This window comes from Carassius gibelio, chromosome A21, assembly GCF_023724105.1.
Source record: "Carassius gibelio isolate Cgi1373 ecotype wild population from Czech Republic chromosome A21, carGib1.2-hapl.c, whole genome shotgun sequence".
Lineage (NCBI taxonomy): Eukaryota > Metazoa > Chordata > Actinopteri > Cypriniformes > Cyprinidae > Carassius > Carassius gibelio.
The window spans coordinates 13,885,150-13,903,147 of record NC_068391.1 but is presented as its reverse complement, the minus strand read 5'-3'; the positions used below and the strand labels follow the sequence as shown (position 1 = coordinate 13,903,147).

Sequence of the window (17,998 nt, the reverse complement as noted above, 5' to 3'; positions counted from 1 at the left end):
CTTTAGTGAGTGAGTTTCCTCGGAGTGTAAATGCAATGCCTAACTATGGAAATTATTTTTGATATAACATACATCTTTGTTCTTTTCCCAAACTCCCAACTTTCATTCGTCATTTATTTCCCAGAAATGTAGATACTGTAAACTTTTATTTTAACTTTGTTTGTGTCTTTATTTGAACACTTATATTTCCATGGGGTATTTTCTTTTTTAAAGTCTTTTACCTTTACCATGTTTAATGATTTTTTGGCATTTAATTTTTTCTTTTCTTTTTTTTTTTTTTACATCAAATTACATCATATGTATTTTTTTATATTTGTTTTGCTTTTATATTTTTAGTTCTTTTTATCTGTATTTTTCTTAATTTTATCTAAAGTTGCATCAATTATTTTATTTTATTTTACATTTTGTATGCTTTTGTATTTATTATATTTTATTGTTCTTGTTCTCAGTTTTTAATAAAATGGTCAAATATAGCAAACGTTTCATGTGCAAATGCTTCGCCTTCAACCTGCGGGTAATTCTAGAAATCGGTCAGGAGCAGAATATATTTGCTGATGCCTTGTGAAATGTTCTATGTTTAACATAAATTGTCATATTTTTTTATGGCCAAACAAACATTACTGTTAGATTAATTGCATAATGGCAAATTATTGACTATCTTTAACACTCTATAGACAAATGAAATACACTCTAAGCACGTAATAATAATGTTTCCATTAAGTTCAGATATACACGCACACTCTCTCTCTCTCTCTCTCTCTCTCACGCTCTCTCACATATGTATGTATGTATGTATGTATACATATATGCTTTGATTAAACAACAAAATACACAAAATATGATATTCTTTAGGGTCATTTATTTTTCTTCCTTCAAAATGTAGTCCTTTTCTATGAAGGGAGAGCAGATGTCTCCTATAAACAGTGTCACTGTGAAGAATTATATTGTGTTTTGTACTCTTCAATTCCTACTGTCTTGTGAGACAGTTTTTCCCAAGATCAGACATAAACTGATGGCTGTCACGGGATATAAACTGGTGACGCACTGTACTAAATCACTGCAGCAAAGCCATCCATTACATCTGACATTGTACTAGGAGTTAGATATTTAAGGGTTTCATGAAATTTGAGGAAAGGTGTAGGGGATGTTTAGGGGGTGGTGTACATGTCAGGCAGGGCTCTACAAGTCGCTCTCTCCATACAGGGCACTGGAGAAGGAGATATAATCAAGGGCATCTGGGGGAGCATCACCGTCAATGTACTTGGTCATGCGGCTAATACAGTATTCAGCTTGTTCTGGGGGCAGCTCTCTCCTCAGCTCCTCCACTGTAATGTACGCCTACAGAACATAGTAGAAAAAATAAGCACTTAGACAACAAGAGGCATGTTTAGCAGATTCTCCAAAAACATACATAGGTTCTTTTAGTGGTTCTATTACATAGAAACATACTGTGCCATGGTATAACAGTAATACTCACTCTCTCAAGAAAGAAACTCGTAGTCTTGAACGCAAATGGAGAAAAACTAACTTGGAAGTTTTTAGAATTGCATGGAAAAACAGTATGTCCAGCTATAGACAGGCACTAAAAACTGCTAGGGCAGAGCATATACACAAACTCACAGAAAATAACCAAAACAATGCAAGGTTTTTATTTAGCACAGTGGCTAAATTAACAAATAACCAGAAGTCACCTGATTCAAATATTCCATCAACGTTTAATAGTAATGACTTTATGAATTTCTTCACTGATAAAATAGATAACATAAGAAATACAATAGTGAATGTAGATTCTACAGCGTCTAACACTTCAGTTTCATCCATTGCACCCAAAGATAAACAGCAGTGCTTTACAGCTATAGGACAGGAATAGCTAAATAAACTTATCACTGTATCTAAACCAACAACGTTTATTAGATCCTGTACCCACTAAATTACTGAAAGAATTGTTACCTGTAGCCGAAGAACCGCTTCTCAATATTATTAATTTGTCGTTATCTTTAGGTCATGTCCCAAAACCATTTAAGCTGGTGGTTATCAAGCCTCTTATTAAGAAACCAAAACTAGATCCTAGTGTACTGGCAAATTATAGGCCTATTTCAAATCTTCCATTTATGTCTAAAATTTAAGAAAAAGTTGTGTCTACTCAATTGAGCTCCTTCTTGTAAAAAAAAAAAAAAAAAAGATCTGTATGAAGAATTCAATCAGGTTTCAGGCCCCATCATAGCACAGAAACTGCACTTGTTAAAATTACAAATGACCTGGGTCTTGCGTCAGATCAAGGCTGCATCTCATTGCTAGTTTTACTTGATCTTAGTGCTGCGTTCGACACCATAGATCATTACATACTCATAGATCGATTACAAACCTATACAGGTATTCAAGGGCAGGCTCTAAGATGGTTTAGATCCTACTTGTCCGATCGCTACCATTTAGTTTACTTAAATGGGGAGTTATCTCATTTATCACCAGTAAAATATGGAGTGCCACAAGGATCCGTCCTAGGTCCCCTTCTATTTTCAATATACATATTGCCCCTTGGTAATATTATTAGAGAATACGGGATTAGTTTCCACTGTTATGCTGATGATACTCAGCTATATATCTCAACGAGACCAGATGAAACTTCTAAATTATCTAAGCTAACAGATTGTTAAAAATGTCAAAGATTGGATGACCAATAATTTTCTCTTCTTAAATTCGGATAAGACAGAGATATTAATTATTGGACCAAAAAACAGTACACAGAATCTTGAAGATTACAATTTGCAACTAGACGGATGCACTGCTACTTCCTCTACAGTCAAAAATCTGGGTGTTATATTAGACAGCAACTTGGCATTTGAAAATCATATTTCCCATGTTACAAAAACTGCATTCTTCCTTCTTCCTTAGAAATATTGTCAAGCTATGAAACATGTTACCTGTTTCTGATGCAGAAAAGCTAGTTTATGCATTCATGACCTCTAGACTGGACTATTGTAATGCACTTCTAGGTGGTTGTCCTGCTTCTTCAATAAACAAGCTACAGGTAGTCCAAAATGCAGCAGTTAGAGTCCTTATCAGGTCAAGAAAATATGATCATATTTACACCAATTTTACAGTCTCTGAACTGGCTACCTATTAAGTTCTGTATTAGTTACAAATTATCATTACTTACCTATAAGGCCCTAAATGGTCTAGCTCCTGCGTACCTAACTAGCCTTCTACCACGTTACAATCCATCACGCTCCCTAAGGTCACAAAATGCTGGACTTTTGGTAGTTCCTAGGATAGCAAAGTCCACTAAAGGAGGTAGAGCTTTTTCACATTTGGCTCCCAAACTCTGAAATAGCCTTCCTGATAATGTTCGTGGTTCACACACACTCTCTCTGTTTAAATCTAGATTAAAAATGCATCTCTTTCGCGAAGCATTCGAATAATGTATCTCTTAAATTGTGGCTGCAGTTGTATCTGATCAAATGCACACTTTTCAAATGCATTCTTTAGCTTGGGTTAAGCTAATTGATTTTACTTTGTTGGAACAGCAGCTATGCTAATGATGTGCTAATGATTTGTTTCTATGTTTTGCCACGGTATTTACATCCCGTGGTAACTAGGATTTACACAAGCTCCAGTCTGGATCCAGAACACCTGAGAATAGATGATGCCGACCCCTCAGAGGATCCCAGATGATGCTAACCTTGAATCAACAAACAAAACTAACAAATATTGCTACAAGTGTGACTGCATCATATAATAATTGCTCTTAATAATGTTTATCGTCTGGCTGACTATGTTTTTTTTTAAATCCTGTCATATATGCACAAACTGCAAGTCACTACTTATAAGCTACTACTAAATATTGTAGAAACTTGATTTTCTGTAAAGTTGCTTTGTAATGATTTGTATCGTAAAAAGCACTATACAAATAAACTTGAATTGAATTGAATTCTATTAGTTTGTAATTACCTTATCAGAAGCCAGGATCTTGAAGGAGGCCATGACCTGTTCAGCAGTGTCTGTCTCGGCTGTCTCCCTGGTCATGAAGTCAATAAAGGCCTGGAAGGTGACAACTCCTGTGTTGTTGGGGTCCACCAGAGTCATAATGCGTGCAAATTCAACTTCACCCTAAAAATGATGGAAGAGTTCATATATAAGAAAGCTGATTTTGTGTCCTTTTGTTAGAAAAAAAAAGCAGTGAAAGTCATACTCTAACAAGGATTAAATGCACTCACCAGATCATAACCCATTGAAATCAGGCAAGCACGGAAGTCATCAGGATCCATCATGCCATTCCTCTTCTGCAAATACAAAAAGAATGTGCTTATTCTACAGTTTGGATAAAGTTGCATAACTTTGCTTAGTCATGGAAGAAACCAAAGACTCCATGGATTGCTAACCCGGTCAAAGTGGTTGAAGGAGGCTCTGAACTCATTCAGCTGCTCCTGGCTGATACCCTTGGCGTCACGGGTCAGGATCTGGTTCTCAACCTCATTGATCGTGCGGGCGATAGTGGTGAGGAGCTGTTCCCATCCCACACGCACGTGCTAAAATAGAAATAATCCGAAAATAGGAATCATGCCTCTATGGTGAGATTAAAGGGACTTGGAAGTTTAATTGCATAAGACACTTTACCTTAATAACACTTGAAACTTCAAAAAGAGAAAACATTTCAAAATGAAATGAAAATAGATGGTTGTCAGTACCTCCATAGTGTAGTTGGTGTGCTTGTTGTCAAAGATAAGACTCTCCTGGCTGAGCTGGTGGTCTCCTTCCAGTGTGTCTATATTGGATTTGTAATTAATGATGTTCTGTTCATATGTTTTCAGATTGCTCATCTGTTCTTCTAGAGAACCAGCAATATCAATTGACACATGGCTGATCTCCTGTTGAACAAGAGGAAGACCATTTCAGTTTTATTTTTTTAGCTACTGTGTAGCACACTACTGTGAGTGGAGTGTGGTGAAACACCTCCATTTTGGTCTGAATCCAGGGTCCAATGATATTAGCCTGAGCACCGAACTGGCGTCTCAGCCTCTCATTGGACTGCTGCCTGGCTACTTCCTCCTGCAACATCTGGTCACGCATTGGGACTAGTTGCTTCACCTGTTATTAAGAAGGAAGCAACAACCCTCAGTGAAGAAGCTGAAAGGACTTCTCCTAGCTCGAAGTACTCAATGCATTGAACCATTGTGCTTGCTGATCAAGCTGAAATGGTAAAATAAAGATTGTGAAGTACTTACAGCTTCCCATTTGATGCTAATATCCTGAGGAGAAAGGACAGTGTAGGGATTCTCGCCCACTACCTTGATCCCGTATGTCTGAGCTATCTTCAGGATCTCGTTATGAATGCCCATGATGGCCATGCGTTCCTTATCAGCTTCTGGTATGGTGGCCTTGAATTGGTCATGGGCTGTGATCAAACTCTGAGGTTGACAATAGCAGGAAATAACAAAATGATGTTAAGACATGGTGAGTAAATAAACAATTGAAAAATGGTACAAAAAAGGGAGTCTATTACAGAAGAACAACACAAACTTCCTTCTCCCATAACAGACTAATAAGATACTAAAGCCAGTACCCAATGTCTTTGAAGAAGATAAGCACTCCCTCAAGCATTCAGTGTTTGTCTTTCACCTGAATCTCCTCAATACTGTGCACAATGAACATGTCCTGCAGATCTTCCATAGCTCCATCCATCCAGTTGTTGAAGGGTGCTGCCCGCTTGGCAAACTCCAGGTACAACTGGTCAATTGTCTCCCAAAGCTTCTCCACACGCTATGGCAAAGAAAGACAAAGATTACAGCATGCCCACATCCTTTATCTACTGTAAATTGCATATTTTATCCATACTCTCCATTGGCTAAATGTGCAAAAGAGTCTTAATGTTTATGGAAGTGGAATATACATTAGTTTGACAGCATTCTCAATTCAAGTGTTGACTTAAACAGTTGAGGAGGACAGCTGTAGCATAACAATTAAGATTTTATCATATACATGTACCTCCAGTGATTCTCTCCTTTTCTGGGTCAGGGTTCCCAGGTTGTCCCACTGGTCACATATACCCTGGCACCGGGCATTGATGGTAGTAGCATCATAATAGTCCAATTCACTAAAGAGCAGCACATCTTTATAATCACTATAATTACCTACTGTAAACACTTTAAGAAAATACTCTTCATATTTCAAGGGAGCTGACGTGTATCTGTCTTACTTGAGCTCCTGGGCAATGGCAGCAATCTGCTCCACTCTGTCCTGGTGAGCAGCCAGGTCACTCTCAAAGGCCTCATGTTTCCTCATCAGAGCACGGATCACCATTAGAGAGGCTGACTCGTAGTCCTTCTGAGACAACAGCTCCTCCTTTCCTGTGTTGAGCATCATAAGATACAAAGGAATATGTCAACCCTCACAGTAGAGTGAAAATGGCTGACTGTAAGATCAGAGAGGTGGTGAGTAATACCTGTTGTCCATGATTCGTGCAAGGTAGACTTCTGCTTAAACTTTTCGGCCAGGTGGTCCAGTCTCTCCAGACGACGGATTTCTGTGAGCAGCCACTCCTCATAGCCCTTCTCTACCTGCTCCAGACCCTTCCAGGCATTGGCAATGTCCTGTAGCAGGGGAGGACTAACTTTTAACTTTGTCTGTGGGATACTCAAAAGCCAAGGTAGTTTTACCCTGTATACAAATGTTAAGAGAAAAGGAGCATTACATACTGAAACCATTTTGCCCTCAGAGGGCATGAAGGCAGGCCTGTTGCTGAGCCTCAGCTTTGTCTGTAGGGTGTTGAAGTTGATCTCCAGCTGACACTTCTCCTGAACCTTGGGTGGCTTATGCACACGACGGTAATCCCTGAAATCCTCTAGCTTCTGCTGCATGGCATGCATTGTCTGCTCGGCAACACGGTTCTCCAACCAGGGGATGGTCCTTTTGATCCACTCCAGAAGCTAAGGTGAAAACAATGAAAACCGGAAGACTCATTCGTTCACAAATTAACAAAACTGTGTTCATCTCATAGAGAATTTGAGCATTCTCACCTCGCTGGCCAGTTTCTCGTATTCTTCCATCAGCTTCTCATTTTCCTGGTTCACGGCCAGCACTTTGCAGATCCTGTTAGCTGCTGTCTCAGCCTGGAGGACAGTGTGACTGATTATAAAGGGAAAACAAGGTGGGCAATTACATTCTTAAAGGAGCAAATCTCCTTTCTAAACTGATGTTCATTTCCCGGAGAACTCCCTTACCTGCTCTGCACCAGCGAAAGCATGGTAGAAACATGACACATAGGTCATGATGGCCTTCTCATCAGGTTTTGGAGTGTTCACAATGTCTGATACGGAGACAAACATTAGACAGTAAATGAAGCTATTCTTTTTTTACAATCTGAAACATTATATCAAATTGGATACTCCAACAGATCATACCATCTGCATCAAGCATTTTAGGGATGTCAAGGTATTTCTCTGCTACTTCAAAAGCAGTGTTTAGGTTACCAGCAGGGTCATCCTGCAAGGGCAAACATGGCCAGGAAGAAACTCAATGAAAAATTTGCAAAGAAAGTAAAGAAACATTTTTCCACCGTCTACAACTGAAAGTTGCTAGAAAATCCCGTCAACAGTGGGGGAAATATTTTTTGATCCCCTGCTGTTTGTTTAAGTTTGCAACTAGACAGATATACGGTTACTTCCTCAGTCAAAAATCTGGGTGTTGTATTAGACAGCAACTTGTCTTTTGAAAATCATATTTCCCATGTTACAAAAACATAAATTTTTCATGTTCAAAACATTGCCAAGCTACGAAACGTTACCTGTTTCTGATGCAGAAAAGCTAGTTTATGCATTCATGACCTCTAGACTGGACTACTGAAATGCACTTCTAGGTGGCTGTCCTGCATCTTCAATAAACAAGCTACAGGTAGTCCAAAATGCAGCAGCTAGAGTCCTTACTAGGTCAAGAAAATATGGTCATATTACCCCAATTTTACAGTCTCTGCACTGGCTACCTATTAAGTTCTGTGTCAGTTACAAAATATCATTACTTACCTATTTGTCTGCTTACCTACCTATCTGCTTCTATTGTTCTCATTTGTAAGTCGTTTTGGATAAAAGCGTCTGCTAAATGATTAAATGTAAATGTAAATGTAAATCTGTATATTTATGCTCTACTGTTAGTGTAATCTGTATGCACCAAGGGTCTGAGAGCAATGCAATTTCAATTCTCTCTATGTATGAGCTGTACATGTGTAAGAATAGTGCTTTTTCGTATTTGGCTCCCAAACTCTGGAATAGCCTTCCTGATAACGTTTGTGGTTCAGACACACTCTATCTGTTTAAATCTAGATTAAAGACACATCTCTTTGGCCAAGCATTCAAATAATGCATCTCATAATCTTGTACTGCATTTATATCTGATCAAGTTCACATTATTATTCTTTAGCTTGGGTTAAACAAATTAATTTTACTTGGTTGGAACAGCAGCTTTGATAATTATGTATCTATTTGTTTCTCTGTTTTGCCACAGGATGTAATCTAGGATTTAAACAAGCTTCAGTCTGGATCCAGAACCCCTGAGAAGAGATGATGCCAACCCCTCAGAGGACCTCAGATGAAGCCAACCCTGAAACAACATAAAGAACTACCAAATTTTTCTATAAGTTTTATTGCATCATAATAATTGCTGTTAATAGTGCTTGTTCTGTTTGATTAAGTTTTTAATTTATTTTTCCGTACATTTTTGCCGTATGTACATAAACTGAGTAAACACTGATAAACTAAATATTATAGAAACATACATTTTCTATAAAGTTTCTTTGCAATGATTTGTATCGTAAAAAAATGATTTGTATCGCTATACAAATAAAATTGAATTTAATTTAAATTGATTTACATTTCAGTGAGTGAAATAAGTATTTAATCCCCAAGCAAAACATGACCTAGTATTTGTACTAGTACGCTTTTTGGCAAGCACAGTGGTAAGATGTTTTTTGTAGCTGGTCACCGGGTTTGCACACATCTCAGGAGGGATTTTGCTCCACTGCTCTTTGCAGATCCTCTCTAAATCCTTAAGGTTTCTTGGCTGTCGTTTGGCAACTCGAAGCATCCGCTCCCTCCACTGATTTTCTATAGGATTGAGGTCTGGAGACTGGCTAGGCCACTCCATGACCTTAATCTGCTTCTTCTTGAGCCACTCCTTTGTTGCCTTGGCGGTGAGTTTCGGGTCATTGTCATGCTGGAAGACTCATCCCTGACCCATCTTCAGTGTTCTGGCTGAGGGAAGGAGGTCCTCATCCAAGATTTTACAATATATGGCCCCGTCCATTTGCCCATCAATGCGGTGAAGTCGTCCTGTACCCCTTAGCAGAAAAACAGCCCTAAAGCATAATGTTTCCACCTCCGTACTTGACTGTAGCAATGGTGTTCTTGTGGTCATAGTCAGCATTTCTCTCAATCCAAACACAGTGAGTCAATCTGGACAGGTGTCTTATACATAGAGCAGACATTAGGAGTAACTTCTTAAAGTGACAGGACTAATCTGAATTCCACATCTGTGTGATAGAATTCTTGCTGGTTGGTAGTACTGTAGATCAAATACTTATTTGACTCACTGAAATGCAAATCAATTTCTAACCTTTATACGTGTTTTTTTCTGGATTTTTTGCTTGCAATTCTGTCTCTATCTGTTAAAATATACCTACCATAAAAATTGCAGACCCTTAATTTCTTTGTAATTGGGCAAACTTACAAAATCAGCAGGGGATCAAATAAATAATTTCCCCACTGTACCATTCATCATGGAAACTTTTTCTCTCATACTTATACACTTCATAATCAACATGATTGAATGTTACACATGCTATTTTATACACTGCAGAACATTAATAATATGTATATAAGCTAAAAAAATGAATTCAGGTCTTTTAGATCAATTAAATTAATTTTTTTTACAAAAAAGTACTGTGGCAGAAGTTAATATTGTAACACTTTGATATTTACCATGATTATTATATTCATGTACCGTGGTATTTACATGCTACTCTAAAATTCTTAAACAAATGCTATGATATTAAAACTATGATAATGCCAGCATATGTTAAAAAAGAAACATGGTATTACCATAACCAATAACAACAGGCTTTTTGTTAGTGAGGTGGCAATAACATCATACAGGTAAATAAAACGTACCAAATGAGACTTTTCCACACTTAACCATTAAAGAAATAAAACAAAGGTGTTACATTTTTAAAAAGCAATAAACAGTCCATTCACAGACAAAAGAGACAAAGTTAGTTACCAACAGTTCAATGATGACAGGTGTAGGTGTAAGGGTAAAGGTGAGTTTTTATGGGACATAGCAGATGAATGGACAGATAGCTAATGAACAAAAAGAAGGCAGGGATGCATTATGAGAAAGAAGGCGATGGCACCTTGCGCAGTTTGGAGTAGTCGATGAGGTCAGGTCTGTGTCTGTGGATGAGGGCACAGAGAGCCAAGCCATCCTTCCAACTAAGACACAGACCACAAGCAAAGGAAGAACCACAAGAGAGAAAGAACAAGAAAAGACATTTGGAAATGGTTAACAAAACGATGAGTGTTGTGCAGAGGCTCTATAGCAGTTTAGAAGCATGTGAAGCATGATGGGTAATACGAAGGATGGGTTTTATAGAGAGATAATGTACACATGTGCATTCAGACAAGAGTCGTAAATGGTTAAACATAATAAATGATTGTGAAATTAAGCCAAGATGCCGCTCTCTCAACAGGAGTCAAGCAGAAATCACCTGATGTGGAAGTTTTGCACGTTGACATTCCTGTAGGGGGCCGTCTTCCTCTGACACCACAGCAGCAAGCCCTCCTTAGCAGAGGTCTCTGTGAGGAACAGGTCAGAAAATCATTTTCACTGACTACACATAATATGACGTGGAACCTTTGACCTTACCATTCAATTTAAAGATATGCTCAATTGCCCTCATCCATGAAACATTCATAAATATACAAGTAAACTTGCTTGTAAAAAGGAACTTTGGATTCACGAATGCTCCATAAACCTCAGATTTGTTATTTAAAGGGTTAATGAATTCCAGCCATTTGTAAACAGGGCACACTTGCATGAATATTGATATTTAGCATAATTACCACCCATGAATTACATTACATTATATATTTATTTTTATTTTTTTAACCAATATCATTATTTTTATGTGAAGCCAAAATAAAATTAGCCTATGAAATACAGGCATATCGGCATAGTTAAAAGGACTGATTAATTCATGCATTTAATTTTAATTTAATTCCTGTCATTGTACTGTACTAAAATACATTAATCACTTTGAAAATATCTTAAAATAAAATTACACAAAACAACAAAATTAACAAAAATCTGCAGAATGCTAAAAAAAAAACATGAAGCATTGCAAAGCTTAATTTTGCGATCACAATTTCTTTTTCACATTTAACTAATTCATTTTTTTTCATTATATATTATTATGGTAAATAGTGTTATATAGGCCTTGCACACCATTTCTGTGTGGCAGGGAGCAGGTATAAATTGACTTATAATACTAATACCTAAATATAAATGGCTTCTTCAGTGGCACTTGCTTTTCTGATGCTTCAAATTGGCCACTAGGTGTCAATAAAAGTTCAAGTCAGCTTTCACACAGAACAGTGTGACAAACCAAAAATTGGCGGACCTTTAAACAAACACAACTCTGCAGAGGTGCTAATGTGTCAGATGTTCGGAGTCTCTCACCCTCCACTGAAATGTCCTGGATAGCAAAGCGCAGGATGATAGTCCAGATCATACCGAGGGTCATTTTCACATTACCATCCACGATCTCTGCAAGTCAGAACGGACAAAAGAGTACAGTTATGGAAAGTGACACGAATAGAGGGACTAAAGGTGCTGATATTAGAGAAACTGAAGCAGAAGAGGTTTGTTAAGCCTCACCTTCAGCACCGATGGAGACCAGTTTCACTCCTTTGCTGCTGATGTAATCCAGGGCCTTGTTTACGTTGGCGATCTTGTGGAAACGCATTTTGCCTTTGTCTGGTTTAGGGAGTCTCTCACCTGATATAACACACACAGACACACAAAATCATAAGGACATGTATATAAATTTTATTTTGCTTCATGAAGGACTGTTAATGTGGGAAGTGTAGAATAATAACTGCCACATTATCTTGATCTTGAAGTCCATATACTGTTCCACAAACCTGATGTTAGTCAACATAACACGTGAACAAAACACTGACATGAGGTCACCTCGACAGATCCAGTGAGACGCTTACCTGAGATAACCTCCAGCAGCAGCATGAGCTTGAGTCCATTCCTGAAGTCTTCCTCAATGTTCTCAATCTGTGTCCCTGCCTTACGCAGGTGAGAGTTGCACCAGGCAGTGAAGGTCTGAGAGGGGAAGAAATAGAAGAAATGAAGTCTGGCTATACACCATTTTATATCAGGTTTCATTTTATTCAAATGTGTGGCACAATGTAGTCATATAGAAACACAGAGGATGGCATCCTTTTACATGAAATACTTTGTCAAATTTTAGATGTGATACTAATTTTATATAAATCAAAGTTTTTGTCCCTGAACTACATATAGTTGGATCTATAAGCAGCGTTGACTGTACATGCCTCAATGGGAACCCCAGCGTAAGAGAGAAGGGGAAAGAGAGTGAGTGAGTTGACTGAAGAATGCCAAGGCCCAACGTAATTTGATGTAAGGATGGAAGTGGAGACCCTTTTGCAGCAGGTGGCCACCCTTCAAATCACCCCCCATCTGCCAAAGATCACCAAAATTAGCCTGTGCCCCACGGGAGGGGGAGGTGAAGATGAGGAGGAGCAGCCAGAGAGGGGGAGAGAAGGAAGCTATATCGGGGAGCCATGAGACACCAGCAGACAGCTGAAAGCACAGCATTCCTGGAACAGACGCTCAAGACACTACAACTGGGCTGTTTATTTTATATAGCATCCTCATAAAACATACAATTACAATCAAAAGCAATACACATCATTGGGTTATTTTAAATCGGAGATTGAATGACATAACATGGAAAGGGCAATTCTTTTTTGTGGCCACCCAAGTATGTGCAACAGGAATATGAAACATTTTTCTAAGATGTCCTTGAACTCTCTATATTGTGAATGGGGGAGCGACAGGTTGCTTGTACAGAAATAAGTTTGCCATGTTGGTGATGCTCTCATTACCATGCCACATGCTAATTGCTCCAGCATTGATGTACACGTACACTCTTTAAGTCAATTAAAATGTTAATTACATATTAGTTTGCCAGATCATAATTTTATATACAAACTAAAGCATCAGCTTTGATTAATGTATATTTCAAATAGCTTAAAATCAAAGTATTAATTTAAAAAAAATACATCTAAAAAGCAGTCTTGTACAACTTAATGAACATATGAATCAAAAAATGAAGTGTTCTACTATTCAAAATAGCCTGAAAAAAATATAAAGCACACACTGTGTTGATTCCAACTGATGTGTGATCTGAGGTTCTGGCTCGAATGTCAGATACTGTATAGAGATGACTACATCAGAGAAGCTCTCTATCACCATGGAATTGTTTTAGCTTCGCGATGCATTGGCACTCCAGTTACATCATCACTTGAACTATTCCTGTCATACATACATCTGTGCAAAAGCTTTGCATTACTGAGTCAGCTGACTGCAGTCACACTGCTATCATGACAGGGCGTTGTTTAAATTAAAGACTGCACATTTCACACATCAACACTTTTATATTATATATATATATATATATATATATATATATATATATATATATATATATATATATATATATATATATATATATATTCAGCATATTACTGTACATTTTTATAAATTAAAGGGCCACAGAGCACAAATCAGATTTAGATTTAATATCTACTTATTTTAACATTTAATATAATTTTATTAAAAAAAAACTTATTTGCACATTTGGCTATCTTGGTTCTTTCATAGACTTAAAAAAAATGTCAAAGTAAATATGTTAGAAAATACTATTTCAGTCAATTCAATGTTACTTGCCGTTTCTTTGTATCTGTGAAATTAACTAGCAATGTCTTTTTTTCACACCATTGTTAGTCACTTTTTTCCTTTTTAAAACACGTCGACATACATATGCACAGAAAGAAAGAAAAAACAAACAAAGGGAAAAGAGATTATTGCAAACATTTCACCCATTAAAGAATTTCTCCCAAGGGAAAAGTCTGCATTACAGTCTCGCTCTTGTTAGCGGATCAAAACTGCTGCCAGATTATTTATGCGCTACAGATGACAGCCAGGCCACAGGCACATTCCACTGGATCGTGCACCCTCTTTTACAGTAGCAGGAAGAAATTACTGAAGCTCCTAATGGTTTCCTTAATAACACAACTGCTTGTTGACACCACCTTAAAATTACAGGCCTTTAAATACTTTAAACCATCCATCCAAATTTAAATAAGATCTTACTGTAAATCTGTTGCATGTATACTCAATATATTTCAGATGGCTGTGGATGTGTTTCGGTTCTATGGATGGATATCACACAATTTCACACTACTACCACAGAAACCACAAGCAACAAAATCCACTGGCCAAGGTCATTCTATGAACCAGCACATCTATGAAAGATGAAAGGTTGTGGCACATTCAGGTAAAGGGGTTAACATAGGATTCTGGGTAACATGATATTTAACATTTGAAGGCCTGCTATTTAAAGCTGCAAACGTAGGTAAAGCTGACTTGCATACAATCATGTCAGTTCACCACTTAATAAATGTGCAGATACACAAGGACATATAAACTATTTCAATTCACCTTAACACCTTTCTCCGACATTTTACCATTTTTCAAAACAGAATAAGTTATGTAGACTTGATAAAAACACCTTCACTCTTAAAAATAAAGGTTGTTTATTGGCATCTATGGTTTCATGAAGAACCTTTAACATCCATGGAACATTTCTATTACAGAAAAGGTTCTTTAGATTTTTAATTTGTTTTTAACACCAAGAAAATAAAACGGCAATTTACTGGTAATTTTCCAGAAAAGTCTGTATGTGTGAAAGGGCTTATTATGTGCCCCACTCTCTTTTTGTTGTCATTTACATGGCCATGAAAGTCAAGTCCGGCCTAAATTCGTTTACCTGGCTGACCTGTCTCCTACAGTAAACTGCCCCCAGCCCCCAGGCTTTCATTAGGTAGTTTATAGAAGCTCCCCTAGAAGGACACCTCTTCTGGAATAGCAACTGCCATTCGATCGTACTCATGACTTTCTTTACCCCCCATTTCCCACCCCGAAGAATGTGCACACCTGCACATCTGAATCCCTCAGGTTTTGCAATTAGAATGATAAAACATGTAAATGTTTTCCTCTGACCTGTGATTTGCAGACCTCATATAATGGTGTAATTATGTGACATATATTCAGCACACACACTTTTTTTTATCTTATAAAATAATAATAATAATACAATTCAGGTAAACGTCCAATATTTTATGAGATACCCCGGATGTAGTCTCCATAAATCCCTCATACTGGAAATGCAGCTGATGAAGGTAACTAGATGAGACCTGGACTACATTCACCATGGCTCATACTGTTGACTGTACATGCATGAAGAGAAGAAAATTATCCTTTTAGATGTGTGGGTGTAACAGAAATGTATAATAAAACCAGAATCACATTCATATTCCATGTATTTTAGAATCATTGCTCCTCTTCTCAAACATCAGTGGACCACTTGGGTTGCAGGATCTGACACATAAGTTAACAAGACAATAAAAAACTCTCAGGATTTAACTAATAAATGGCATGCAACCAAGAAACAAATGCACAAGGATGTTAAGGACTCAAGCAGGCGGGCTTAATAGAATAATCAGCACTGAGTGAGGTCTTTTTAAAGAGAATTGTGCAGCGTGACACTTCTGCATGGATAGAACGCCTCACATACAGGTGTGAAAACACTGTGTTCAAGCTTTATTTAGACCCCCTTAGGTTCCAAAACAGTCACTAGGCTACCTTGGGTTCCCATAAAAAAACACACACATTATGACAAGATGACAAGAACAAAACACTTTATTCACCCTACAGTGAACATAAAAAAAAATTATATATATTGCTTCTGAAACTTAATTTTATCAGTAAGACAAAGTACCAAAAATGAAGGCTTGCTGAGTTGTTTATCGTTTGATGAGAATTGATTTCTCTGATTCTTCGTTTAAAACGTTAAAGGCATTCGGTTTTTGTTAGAGGGCCTATTAAATATTTCTGACAAACTTTATAAAAGATACATTTTATCAGACATAAAATGTATCTAGAATACAAAGTATCTAGTCTACTAATCTGTTTTCACAAATCAAGATAAACCAAATTAAAATTACAACATGGTTGAGATGAACATAAAAAAAAAAAAAGAAAAAGAAAAACTATATATAAAAAAACTATACAATTTAGTTTGATATCTTGTGTGGTTCATGACCAACGTTTTTGAAGGTTAAGCACCATTAGGTAACTTTTTTTTTTTTTTAATCCAGTGCCAGTTTCTTAGACTTGGTCCTAGATGATCTACCAAACTGAAATTCTCAAAGCTACAATGCGAGTGTAAATCTGGTACTAAATGCACTCAGCAAGAAGCACATTTGTGCCCCCACTGGGATGTAAATAAATCTACATGGTCATCATGTTAAACCCTTGCTTATTAATAAACACTTCTCACATGTACCATCAGTCATTTTAACTAAAATCAACAGATGAGGAACAAACTGCTTGGATTAATGGGTCGGGGACAGGATAGGCCCTGTATTTTTAGTTGTAGAGCCTATTTGCAGCACTCAGTGCTACTTAACCACTTCTGTCAATTCTGAACACTGACTGTCCTCTGTAACATACTGTTGCCTCATCTGCTCAGCTGTCACTGTGGTGTAGTTTTGCATAAAGTAATGGCTACTGTTTTCATGATAGTTGCTTACATTAATGACGTTTCTGGTTTCCTAATTTAAATGTAATTTAATTTACATTCGCTAATCAGTTGCAGTAATACTAACATCATAATTGTTTTCAACCCAAAGGGTATATGTTGAAAAACAAAAACGTATACAAAACTATTTAACCACTTTCGCTGCTTACGTCACCGAGGGAACAGCTGATTGGTCCGTGTGGCTGAGCGATGTATGGCGTGGAGATTTGACGCTTGTAGACGGCGTCTATTTTAACATTTCATGAAAATTCTGAGATTCTACATCCCGATACGGTTTTTCATTACATATGGAAGGCCTACTTACCATTGAAAATTAGCAACTATACATCCAATTTTTTTCTGTCTGTAGAGCAGTGTTCAAATTCATTTACATAGACCTTTATAAAAAAAAAGCAAGAAGTGAGCACACCAAGCACTCGTGAGTTTTTACCTTCCGCTGCTGCTTCTCCCAGGCCGGGTCAAGTAACAGGTCGCGATCCCAGTCATCCTCTTGGTTCATGTACTCCCCAGTCGCAGTCATCATGTAAGAACTGTACTGCACCTGCGTTTCAATCGCTGTCATTTTTCCTTCTTCCGTGGGGTACTTGGTATCCCCTAAACCTGTACAACCTTATAATTTAGCTCTTAATTCAACATACACCTCCCGTGCGGGTTTGGAGAGAGAAGACAAACTCTTGCGTGTGGTCACTGCTCCCACCGGCCGATTAGCTGACAGCTGTTCCTCAAACTCAACAAGTAACGGGACCCAATGTGACTGACTGACTGTTGCAGTATTTGGGCACAACTTCATTCCTAAAAGGTACTGGGCGGAGTTTGGGAACGTTACAGAATGAACAGCATTAACTCGAAGTACTGAGTTTGAGTATTAGGTTAACAAAGGACGTTCCTTCTGCATAATTAAAATCATAAGACCAGAAAGAGTCAAGCAACTCTGGTCTATCACTTGTAAGGTTTAACTTGCATGGAAAAGACTTGAGTCCCTAAATTGTTGGATAAAATGACTATGCATGTAGATTTGTATAAAATGTAAACATATCA

General features: G+C 37.6%; 1 protein-coding gene across 1 annotated transcript; it reads right to left on the bottom strand.

Annotated features, from left to right (window-relative positions):
- Positions 1-839: 839 nt before the first annotated feature.
- On the bottom strand, positions 840-17,716 carry LOC127941304 (alpha-actinin-3-like). The gene is made up of 21 exons (XM_052536230.1): positions 17,391-17,716; positions 12,261-12,375; positions 11,920-12,039; positions 11,722-11,808; positions 10,751-10,838; positions 10,397-10,475; positions 7,398-7,479; positions 7,218-7,303; positions 7,014-7,106; positions 6,693-6,923; positions 6,440-6,587; positions 6,194-6,344; positions 5,983-6,091; positions 5,617-5,757; positions 5,223-5,405; positions 4,951-5,085; positions 4,686-4,865; positions 4,380-4,526; positions 4,215-4,280; positions 3,949-4,107; positions 840-1,338 (listed from the first exon to the last, which is right to left on the bottom strand). Exons 1-21 carry the CDS (start codon positions 17,520-17,522, stop codon positions 1,180-1,182), a joined length of 2,691 nt encoding a protein of 896 aa, XP_052392190.1. The 5' UTR covers positions 17,523-17,716; the 3' UTR covers positions 840-1,179.
- Between the last annotated feature and the right edge of the window lie 282 nt (positions 17,717-17,998).